At 36.5% G+C, this 12,448-nt stretch overlaps 2 protein-coding genes across 2 annotated transcripts in view; both read left to right on the top strand.

Moving 5' to 3' along the window:
• The window catches only part of LOC141535113 (uncharacterized), a 224,404-nt gene that overhangs the window by 76,151 nt on the left and 135,805 nt on the right, over positions 1 to 12,448 (top strand). The window lies entirely within an intron of this gene.
• LOC141535114 (uncharacterized) lies at positions 51 to 4,917 on the top strand. The gene is made up of 2 exons (XM_074254906.1): positions 51 to 4,666; positions 4,777 to 4,917. The coding sequence occupies exon 1, from the start codon at positions 68 to 70 to the stop codon at positions 3,698 to 3,700; it is 3,633 nt and encodes a 1,210-aa protein (XP_074111007.1). The 5' UTR covers positions 51 to 67; the 3' UTR covers positions 3,701 to 4,666; positions 4,777 to 4,917.

Here is a 12,448-nt window from a genome sequence, read left to right as displayed (position 1 = left end):
ATCAGCAATTAACCCAAGAACTGCAGTAATCCTGGCCACTTGCAAAGTACTAGTAGTGTCTCCCAACATGAAAAAACATACAACCCGTCTTCTCATCGATCCAGGATCAGAATTGACACTAGTCTCAGCCAAGCTAGTTAAGGAAGCAAAACTTGACCAACTAGCCACTGTGATACCAATCCTAGGCGTGGGTAATCAGTCTTCAAGCAAAACTCTTGGTCAAACTAACTTAACCATTGAGTCTTGCATCTCACATAAACAAGTCCATCTCAGAGCACATATCCTGTCTCAAATCACTACTAAGATTCCATCAGTCTCCATCACAGACCAGCATTGGTCTCATCTGAGCTACCTTGAAAGAGCAGATCCAGAATTCCTGAAGCCTGGACACGTTGAAATCCTGATAGGGGCTGACACTCTCAATCAAATTCTAGAACCATCTCCAATAATTAAAGGGCAATCAGATGAGCCATTAGCTATTCACACAATATTTGGATGGGCCTTTCTTGGACCAGCATCATCTCAAACACGAAATCTCCCTCTCAGGTCTCTTCATACTGTGACAAACGATGAGCTTCAAGATTCCCTCACAAGATTCTGGGTTCAGGAAGAAGTACCAAATCAAACAAGGCCATCTCTCAGTTTAGCAGAAGCGCAATGTGAAGAATATTACATTAGCACACTCTCACGAAACCAAGAAGGGCGCTACGTAGTGCGAATACCACTATCAGCTGAAATCTCACAGTTAGGAGATTCTAGAGCTATCGCTTATCGTTGTTTGAAACGACTTTTCAAGCGTCTGGAATCTGACGGACTTCTCAAACAGCGGTATACGGACTTCATGCACGAGTATGAAACATTAGGCCACATGGTAGCAGTTCCAAAGGATGCCCCTGAACCTAAACAAGTCTACTACCTACCTCATCATGGAGTTCTCCGAGAACAAAGCACTACTACAAAGCTCAGAGTCGTTTTCAACGGGTCATGTAAAACCACCTCACAAGTATCACTCAATGACATTCAGCATGCTGGTCCAAAAACTCAAAGAGATATATTTGACGTATTGCTATTCATCAGACGTTTCAAATTCATCTTCATGACTGACATAGTCAAGATGTTTCGACAGATTCAAGTCCATCAGGATGATTGGGACTTACAACGAATTCTCTGGATCAACCAACAGAATGAAGTCCGAGAATATCAACTAAAAACAGTTACGTATGGAACTAGATCAGCACCATACTTAGCTTGCAGAACATTATTCCAACTAGTGGAAGATGAAAAGGAAAGTTACCCATTAGCAGTTGATTCAATCCTAAAAGGCAGTTATGTTGATGACATCTCAGGTGGAGCTGATTCAATTGACCATCTCAACACAATAGCTCAACAGCTTAACAGCATGTGCGCTTCAGCATGTCTTCCACTAGATAAATGGAAAAGCAACACACAAGAGTTTATTATTCCATCGACATCTCAATCCAAGGACAAGTCATCGCTTCACACGTTTGATGAATCATTATCAAAGGTATTAGGTCTCTCCTGGTCATCAACTCATGATCAGTTTACATTTCAAAGCTCCATATCAGAAAGTGCAGTAATAACCAAGAGATCAATTCTCTCAGAAGTAGCTCAACTGTTCGACCCTCTCGGCCTCATCTCTCCAGTGGTCATTAAAGCCAAAATTCTGCTCCAGCAACTTTGGCTTGAGAAGCTTGATTGGGATGATCAACTTTGCCCTGATACAGTAAATCAATGGACCAAGTTTCGAGAAGATATCTCAAAGTTAACCGAACTTCGAATACCTAGATGGATTAATCTGCAAGCTAATTCATACTCAGTACAACTCCATGGATTCTCCGATGCATCTCAACTAGCTATGGCTGCTGTTGTTTACCTCAGAGTCACTGATCATAAAGGAAACTCAAAAGTCACTCTAGTCTGCTCAAAAACTAGAGTCGCTCCAATCAAGAGGCTAACAATTCCACGATTAGAGCTTTCAGCTGCAGTGCTTCTCGTCCATCTCATAAAGCATACACAATCTACATTAGAACTCCAAGATGTCCCCGTATTTCTATGGACCGACTCTTCAATAACACTTGCATGGGTTAAAAATAACCCCATGAAATGGAAAGAATACGTTGGAAACCGAGTTTCAACTATTCATCAGACACTTCCAAATGCAAGTTGGAGATACACATCAGGAAAGCTCAATCCAGCAGATTGTGCTTCAAGAGGTCTAACCGCTTCTCAACTAATTCAGCATCATCTCTGGTGGACAGGCCCACCATGGTTAGCTCAATCTCCTGAATATTGGCTAATCTCCGTAGCTCCATCTCCAACAGAAGATCTCGAGGAACGACCTGGCATCGCGTTAACAGCAGTTATACAGCCAACAATTTGGGACTTGATCGATCTTCCATGTGTAAAAACATTCCACAAGGATCTTAACAAGTTACTACGAATAACAGCACTATGTCAACGAGCCATCTCATGTTTCAAACGAATCCCCAACTCGAACCTATCAACATCTCCAATTGGTCCAGCAGACTTAGAGAAAGCAAAACTATTTTGGATTAAAGCAACTCAGCAAGCATACTTCTCATCCGAAATCAGCACCATAGTATCAGGAAAACCCCTAGCAAAATCTCATGCCCTCTCTAGACTAACTGCAAGATTAGATCATCAAGGTATACTTCGAGTTGGAGGACGTCTTCAAAATTCTAAACTTGATCATGACAGCAAGCACCCATCCATATTACCTCGACAATGCAAACTTTCTGAACTTCTCATCGCTGATGCTCATGCCCGGACCTTCCACGGTGGAACTCAACTAACACTAATGTACCTACAAGGTCAATGTTGGATATTAGGAGGAAGAGCTCCAATCAAGTCTTTTATCCAACACTGTTTAGTCTGCGCCCGAATCAGAGCAGTCCGAACACAACAACTCATGGCACCTCTACCGTCATCTCGAGTGACTCCATCATTAGTTTTTGAAACTACTGGAGTTGATTACGCTGGACCAATTACATTAAAGACATTTCAAGGAAGAGGTGCAAAGAAATTCAAAGGGTGGATAGCAGTCTTCGTCTGTTTCTCAACGTCAGCAATTCATCTTGAAGCAGTCTCAGACTACTCAACCGAAGGTTTCTTGAAGGCATTTCGACGATTTACAAGTCGACGAGGAATCTGCAAAACATTACACAGCGACTGTGGTACCAATTTGAAAGGAGCTGACAACGAATTGAAACGTCTCTTCTCTCAGGCTACATCAGAATCAAAAGAGCTTCAACGTCTTCTCACTAATGATGGTACAAATTGGAAATTTAATCCCCCAGGAGCACCGCACATGGGAGGAAAATGGGAAGCTGCAGTGAAATCTGTTAAACGTCATCTCCAATTGTCAATATCGGAGACCAGCTTCACATTTGAAGATTTCTCCACTCTCTTAGCACAAGTTGAGGCAGTACTCAACTCAAGACCTCTCAGTGCTCTATCAGATGATCCAAAAGATCTCTCTGCTCTAACTCCAGGCCATTTTATTCGAGGAGCTGCGCTCAACTCTATACCTGAACCATCTCTAACCTCCGTAAACGAGTCAAGACTATCTCAATTTCAACGGATTCAAGAACGATTTCAACAATTCTGGAACCGATGGTCAGCAGAATGCTTATCCGCACGTCAGTCCATCTCAAAGTAGCGTAACCAGCAAGACGATATCAAACTAGGATCCTTGGTGCTAATAACAGATGAAAGACTTCCCCCTTCAAAATGGCCTCTCGCGAGAGTAATTCAACTTCACCCAGGGAAGGATGGACTTACTCGAGTAGTCACTCTCAAGACAGCTACATCAATTCTTACTCGACCAATTGTCAAGTTAGCTCTTCTCCCACTAGCTCCTCACAAAGGATCGCCTGATTGAAATTCTGCATTCCTGCAGAATTTGGGGGGGAGAATGTTGAAAAAGGCCAAAATTATCAATTGGCATCAAAAATCGCACGGACCATGACTAGAGAGCTAGTCATGGTACTAACAAAAGCACGGACCATAACGAGAGAGATAGTGGAAAATTATTCTATTCATAGTGGGAAATCATTCTAAATTGTTATTGGGCCGCTACCTTCGAAACCCCCACTCAGTCCATCGGAGCTAGCGAGCCAATGTATTCACATAATCCAATCCCCTCTCAAATCACCAGACTGTTTAAAAGAGGAAGCGAGGAGACCTACTGACACAGTCCACTTCTAACCATTGAGCCAAGAAGAAGAAGAAGAAGAAGAAGAAGAAGAAGAAGAAGAAGAAGAAGAAGAAGCCAATCAAGAATCTACAGTAAGCGAGCAAGGCTTACAGCTACAGTGCAGTATATTTGGATCTCAAGCGAGCAAGGCTTGTATATCCACGACTAACCCATTCGGAACATCTCGGATCATCTCGACTACATCAAACGCTGACTAGTATCGTTAAATCAGTTCTTTTGAGAACTAAACTTTCAACAGTTCTTATCAGAACTAATCAATTCTCACTCCCATTTTTTAGAGTGAGAATAAGTCTTCTCAAGACTACTCAAGGCTCTTAGTCAAGAGCGTGTGACTAACAAGTCATCTCAAGACTACTACGTAGTCTTGATTATAACGGTCTTTTTCAAGACCAACAAAGAATTACAATCGTAAGAAACCTACCCAAGTTTGAGAGAAGGTGCCGGTATTATAACCGAACACTCTCTCTCTTTTTTTCTCTCTCTCAATAATTGCAACTAACAATTAATTTTTTTTTTAGATGAATTACTTGAACTTTTACGACATGAAGAGCAATGTGAAGGATAACCTCCGAGAAATTTTGAGCCAGAACCGTTTATTTACGGATAACTTATTGAGTACCGTTCTTTGGATTGGTAAGAAAGGACATGTGACTAAAAAGTTACCTATCATGAGAAGAAGAATCAGTCATGATTTGTCAAGTAAGTATCGATTACTATTTTTTTTTCGATTTTTTGCCCCCTTTACGCCTGCCCTTCGAAACCGCGGTTTTTCTTTAAATTAATCATTAGATTTTATTTTACGCCTTTTTAAAGCTATTATTATCTACTCTGTTCAATGATAATTACATCTTTTTTTTTAATTATAGAATTGTTTTTTCCTGTCCACTTTACTGCTCTCAAAATAAAGCCTACATAATTTTAAATTTCGTCATTTTCCGCTTTCAATGCTTACATTATATATTCATTATAATTTTACATCGTTGAAACCTTCGTTTTTCGAAAGTCGTTTGAGCATGCTATGTATATTTAGGCTACAATAGTTTTTGCATATTATTTTTTATAAATCTTTTCTTCATTTCTTTTCTTCCAGAGGTTTTTAAGCGTATGTACCCGGATATGACGCATGGTGAATTTAAGCATACGTTCGCCAAGGTGGTGAATGCTGCACATGCTCGTTTACGAGAGAAAGAAAAAAATAAAAAAAAAACAACTAATGGTTCCGGATCGCGCAAAAGTGTAGACGAGGAGGAGATGTTCGCATCAGACTGGATTGAAGAGGAAACTATTGAAGACAAAGAAAATAAAGATAATAGAAACTCTTCATAAATATATATTGTTTAATTATTAATTAATGTTAATAGCTCTTTATGTATATATATTGATATACATATATATCAATATAAAAGTTTTATATTATTACGAATAAATAAATTATATTTTCCACTCTAATCAGATTTTGTAAATGTTTTTGAACTTTTTCCACCTTCCAGCAGTCAGCAGCGCCACCTTGCTGTCAAAATTTCATTAGAACTCATACCGATAAGCTAGTGATCTTCTTCAACCACCTCATATCTAATGTTATACCGACAAACTATCATCAATTTTCGGTAATTTACCGATCATAGAATGCAAATGGTAAAATTTTTGTACTCTGCCGCATTAACAGACATTGTCTCAAAGTTCAGTGCAGGTTCACTCAAACTCCTGCACTACAAGATGTTTAATGAAACTGTCGTTAGATTCGAGTCGTAGATTTTTCACAAATTGGAGTCCAGTCTAAAGCCAACTTGTATTCCGCATGGCTATCAGGGCAATGGGTTTAAAAGGTACCGCCAGTTGATACAATGCGATAATTCAAGAGCTATCGGTTGTCGGTAAAAAAGATATCATCTACATTTCATTTAAATAATATGGAGATTATGTTTTCAGAATAATTACATTGTCGTTGTGTTCATCGTGTCACGTAGACTTACTATTGCTAAATAAAGTACCTATTATTTATCATAAAGTGCTGTTAATTGATATTTTGTTAACGAGTAATTACAATGCCGAAGTTTTTTGATCGATGTTGCAATCCATTTAATTTGGAGAAGCATAGAAAAAAAAATATCCTTGCGAATTTTACCGGAGCATTTAGCAATTCGATACAATTTGTCGACTGATGAGCGAATATGTAGTTCATGTTATAAAAAAATGCTTCAGCCCTCTGTTGAAAATACTTCTGATGAAAGTGATGATAATCAAAACAATGATTATTTTGAAATTGATCAAAATATTATCAGCGGATCTATAGAAGTTTACGATTCCGAACGCAATAATCTGACAGGTATTTTCTAAACTTTCATACGTCTCGGTATTGTTATGTCCAAGGGCGTTTAAGTGGTAGCGTAAACAGTGGAGGTTTGGACTAACGGTTTAAAGAATACACAACGGAGGTTTTAATTCCTTTGTTTAATTATTTATGTGGGACGTTTTCGACGGACGAATTTACCACGCCTATGTTTGAGACTGATTACGGATTTTATTGAGAATAGATGTACTTACTCTTTGCAGGAATTTTAGTTATTACTGGATCCGTGATTCCGGGGCTGCTGTTAGCGCCTTTTCCTGAATTGGGCCCTGTGATTGGTCCTTGCAGCGGATGGATTAGGATGGAATTGGGCTGCTTATATTACGGGCTTCTTATTTCGTGAAATGAACTGATTCAAAACTGATTTCACTTTTATTTAGATTTATTTTTGTAAACGCTAAAACTTACACTTTCACAAATTTGGTTCTTACGTAATTTAATTTAATGAATTTTAATAATTTGATTGAGCTAACGTCCTCCAGTCCCCCGTAGGTTAAAGTGCGCAAATTTAGCTTTTAGAGATATTTTAACTAAACTTATTGGCCGGATTCTCGCCTAAGTGCAGAGCAAATTACAACTTTGCGATTCCGGTTCTCTATGATTGTATTTAATAACTAATACGTGGCCTGCCGGTTGACCCGAGTCTGAACTCATCTTAAGTGCAGTGCAAATTAAGATAAGGGACTTTTACAAGGCACGGGCCCGTCAACTAAACTCGGAAATCGAATTAATTAACAAAGACCAGGCGTTAGCTGTTGATCGCCTTTTTAAATACTCGCGGTGCTGAGATTGCAGAAGTCCCCGCTAGTCAACCAGCGGTCGCGTAGCTTATAGTTTATTGTGGCTTTCGCGCATGGAGAAGTGTTCCATCTGCGCGGGTGATTTAAATTTTTAAAAGAAAAAATTTGGGGTGGACATAACAGTATTCAACTATTAACGTTAATTTTTTATAGTTTTTATTCGTTATTTTTTCTAGAGCCAACGACAAGTTGTGGAGAATCACTTGTTAAACAAAGTAGTTCGTCGTTATCGGAACTGAGTCTGGAGATAACTCGTCCGACCATAAATGATGCCCTACTGTTGTTAAACCAATTCCCATTGCTTACGAGAAGACAGAATGATGATATGTATTTGAACAATAAAATCACTCGTGTTGCTTATAATTTGAGAAAGGCATTAGGAGTACCAAATGCAGTGGAATTTCAATGCAGCGATACAGATGCTGCTGAAATAATTGAAAAATTGAAAGAGAAGTTTAATGACACTGATACAAGCACATCGTTACGTTTACAAATTTTGACCCTAATGCCGTCAAGTTGGAGCATTGGTAAGATTGTCGAGGTTATGGGTGCTACGACGTATATGGCACGATTCGCGAGAAAGCTTGCTGCTGACCAAGGAGTTTTACCAATACCTGAAAAGAAAATAGGTACGATATTGAGTTACAAATTAATTTTGTTTGGAATCACCAATGCGTGAATATTTATAAATTAATTTATAACATCGTTATTTTCAGGCCATGGATTATCTCCTGAAGTGTCATCGGCTGTTATAGATTTTTATAATGACGATGAAATGAGTAGTGTTATGCCAAGAAAAAAGGATTTTATTTCATTGGGTAATGATGATGGTTCGAAAGTTCAAGTGCAAAAACGTTTAGTACTTTGTAATTTGAAAGAGTTACACAAAATTTTTAAATCAAGATTTCCCCAAATTGAAATTGGATTTTCTTCATTTGCATCATTACGCCCAAAACACTATATTTTAGCTGGTGGATCTGGTACTCACACAGTTTGCGTTTGCTCGATTCATCAGAATATAAAACTCATGATTTTAGGTGGTAAGTTATGTCGATTAACTGAAGACTCAAATTTGCCGGTGGGAACTTATAATAACTGTTTAAATGCAATTGTGTGTGAAGAACCAACGACTGAGTGCTATTTCAATACATGTGCTAATTGTCCAGGTGTTGAAAATATAAAACAGTTATTACTAACAGAAATGGATAATAATGGAATCGATGAAGTAACTTGAAACAACCATTAAAAGTACTTTGGATTTTGATGATGACTTCTGTGAAAAACTTGTTGCTTCATTACCACATAATTTCATTGCAAAAGAGCAAGCTGCTTATTTGAGAGCGTTAAAAGAATCTATAACAGGGAACGAATTTATGGTAACTGTTGATTTTGTTGAAAATTATGCATTTGTTGTTCAAGATGCTGCACCGGAATTCCACTGGAATAACGATCAAGCAACAGTTTACACAGTCGTTATTTATTATAAGATAGATAATCAACTAACTCATCAAAGTATGGTTATCATTTCTGATTGCTTGAACCATGATTCTATTGCTGACCATATTTATTCTGAGATCATTATCAATTTTATCAAGTCTCTGTCGTCTACAGTCGCTAGAATATTTTTCTCTTCGGATGGTGCACCTCAGCAATATAAAAATTACAAGCATTTTAGTAATTTATCGCATTATCGTAGAGAGTTTGTTGTGATCGTCGAATGGAATTTTTTCGCAACAACTCACAGAAAAGGGCCTTGTGACGAATTCGGCGGGAAAATTAAAAGAAAGACCTTTGACGAAAATTTGACGAAAATAAATATTCGGTTGTCAACAATTGAAGTTTACAATTCGATGAAAGAAAAATTAGAAAATCGGTTCACAAATGCACAAACAACACCAGCAACACAGAAAATCCATACAATTTCACCATCGGAAGATAGTATGGTGCTAGTTAAGATGTTTTCTTCTTCAGAAAAATATTTAAATCACAGTACGATGAAGAAAAAAAGGAAATCATCCAGTAAAAAGAGATAATAAAAATAGGTGTAATGTTGAATTTTAGAATCAAGTATTGTGTTAAATAAAAGATAATATAATTTGAACACATACAAAAAAATGTTTTTAATTTATTTAAAGGTGTTAAAAGACGGTGAATTTAATTAAGAGTGTGAAAAGTCCTTTTTTTTTACTTTAAAAAAAATAACGATTTCTTGGAGATAATCACTTGAAATGCTCCAATAAAATTTTAGTTTTCAACTTTTGAGGTTTCACGAGGAAATAAAAAAAATTTCATAACAAAGTTATATATAATCAGTAAAAATTCAACAAAAATTTTTTTATAATCAAGAAAAAAAATTAGAAGCGATTGTTGTCACATCTTTTGATTAACAGGGATCATTGCAGAATTAGTTGAAGTATTTTTAGAGCAAAAAAAAAAAAAACGGTCGGACTTTGAGAAAATTACGGTTTTTAAAAAAAAAATAAAATATTTTATATATCTGGGATTCTGAAAATTTTTTCCTATTTTTTTTTCAGAAACTACATTTAAAAACAAAAATTTTGAATAAAAAAAGTTCCCAAACGGTCGATTTTTGAAAAAGTTTCGGCAATTTAAAAATGAAAGAGCGGTTTTTTTTTTAAATTCATAACTTTTTTTGAGTCGGGAAAAAAAATTTGATAAAATTCTGAAAAATAACTTTCGGGAGGTAGAATAAGATAGAAAATTTTTAGCGAAATGAAAGAGGGTCAGGTAAAAAATTTGTCGATTTGACATGGAATGACCCATATATGAGTTCTACATATAAATATTGTTAACTTCCCGCTAAAAATTTCAGATTTAAAAAAATCGGGAAGTTATTGTTTTCACGCCGTTTTTCAAAAATCGAGTTTTCATCAGATCTCGACGTTTGAAGGTCACAGGAAGCTTCCCTGACTACCCCCGCGATGCTGTGTGTGTGTGTGTGTGTGTGTGTGTGTGTGTGTGTGTGTGTGTGTGTGTGTGTGTGTGTGTGTGTGTGTGTGTGTGTGTGTGTGTGTGTGTGTGTGTGTGTGTGTGTGTGTGTGTGTGTGTGTGTGTGTGTGTGTGTGTGTGTGTGTGTGTGTGTGTGACTATGTAACTCGTTTATAACTTTTGAACGACTGAACCGATCAAAACGAACTAACTGGTGTTCTAAAGAGTTCCCCTGAACTTAGATTTCCTGGAAATTTGAACCGATTCGGACCGATAAATTTTAAGAAATCTTGAAAAATCTCAAAAAAAATCATTTTTGAAAGTGGTTTTTTTGGAATATCTTTTAAACGGTTCTATCGATCAATTTTAAAAACTGATCCGCCCTTAAGCTTGAAAAACCACGCCAATCGTCGCCAATCCGGTCAAAATCGGTTCATTTGTTCGAGAGATATCGTGAACGAAATAAAATCGAAAAAAGTGTTTTTTTGACATAACTTCGTCATTTCTTCTCGGATCGTTTTCAATGATGTAGAATAATTTTAGATCTTAAAAAATCGCGTCAATCGCTGTTAAAAACGGGGAAATCGGTTGATTGGTTCGAGAGATATTCTCGATAAAATATTTGGAAACAAGTGTTTTTTTAACATAACTCCGATATTTTTTAGAATAACTTTTAAGAGGCTGCAATGATCGATTTTAAAAACTAATCAGCTATTAGCATGAAAAAATTACGTCGATTGCCGTCAAGCCGGTCAAAATTGGTCAATTCGTTCAAAAAATATCATGAACAAAAAAAAACCAATAAAGGTGTTTTTTTGAAATTACTCAAAATTTCCTAGTTTTATCAATTCAAACTTGAAGATTTACTATGAAACTAAAAAAATTGCGTCAAATTCGGCCAACCGCGTGAAAATCGGTTGATTTATTGAAAAGTTAGTGCGGTTTGAAAATTTAAAGAATATTGTTCTATGATACTTCTATCAGACTTTTAAGCTCGAAGAGCTCAAAAACATCATTAGTGCAGTTTTATGCACCTAGGCATGGAATTAGCAGGAAGTTGCACAGATGGCCTTCAGGGTCTACCGTATTCCTAATTTTTTTTTTCGGGATGCTAAAATTACAAAATACGTTTATACGAATTTGTAATGTAACATTACAATATCTATATTGCAACCCTTTTAGAAGTAATCCTCTGAAAAAACTCTTGAAAAGTCTTCATAACTCTGAATAAGACTTTTCTAACGTCTTTACATCCCTAACTAAGTAAAGGAAAGACTTCATAAGTCTTCAAAACTCTGCAAAACTCTTAAAAAGTCAAATTTTTCCTGCAATTTCGGACTTGCTCAGAGAGTTATTAAGGCATGATGAGACTTCTTCAGTTTCACAGGAAAAGAAGATAATATTTCTTTTCAAAAAAATTACTTATCAGAATTGGAGAAAATATAAAATAAAACTATAAAAAAGAATTAATGCATGTTTTAAAAAAATTTTTTTTTGAATAATACTTTCATCACGAAAATACTTTAATGGGCATCGAATCACTCATAGTTGAGCAAGTCAAAACATCAACAGCAAATGAAGTGCACTTGCTGTTAAAAACAGATACTACTCAAAGAGTAACTCCAATCGGTATTTCATTTGGACTATCAAATATTTAAGTCAACTTTCTAGGTCGGAAAGAATTTTTTAACCACACGTCACCTATTAGAAACTAAAAACACTCAAAGATTCTAACTGTAAATTCGTAAACTATAATATGTTTAGTATCAATTGATTCTAGCAGATAGCGTGTGGATAGAAAATTCGTTCCTACCTAGAAAGTTGACTTAAATATTTGATAGTCTAGGTTGAATGCCGATTGGATTTACTCTTTCAAGTAGATTAATCTCTTGAAATAGCCATATATAATAGCTAAATTTGTCATTAAAGACAAATTTTTGGGAACTGGGGGAAATAAAGGATAAAGGGCGAAGGGGAGGACCTTTACTCAGTAGGAATTTTCGGTAACTGAAAAAGTAATTCGGACAGCCCAGACCGGGAATCGAACCCGGATCGTTTGGTTACGCGCCAAACTTAAATAATATTATATTT

Source organism: Cotesia typhae, unplaced genomic scaffold (assembly GCF_013202065.1).
Source record: "Cotesia typhae breed Kobodo isofemale line unplaced genomic scaffold, CoteBio_Ctyphae scaffold_13, whole genome shotgun sequence".
In the NCBI taxonomy this organism is placed as follows: domain Eukaryota; kingdom Metazoa; phylum Arthropoda; class Insecta; order Hymenoptera; family Braconidae; genus Cotesia; species Cotesia typhae.
Note: the sequence above shows the minus strand (reverse complement) of the source record. Positions and strands in the feature narration are given on the sequence as shown.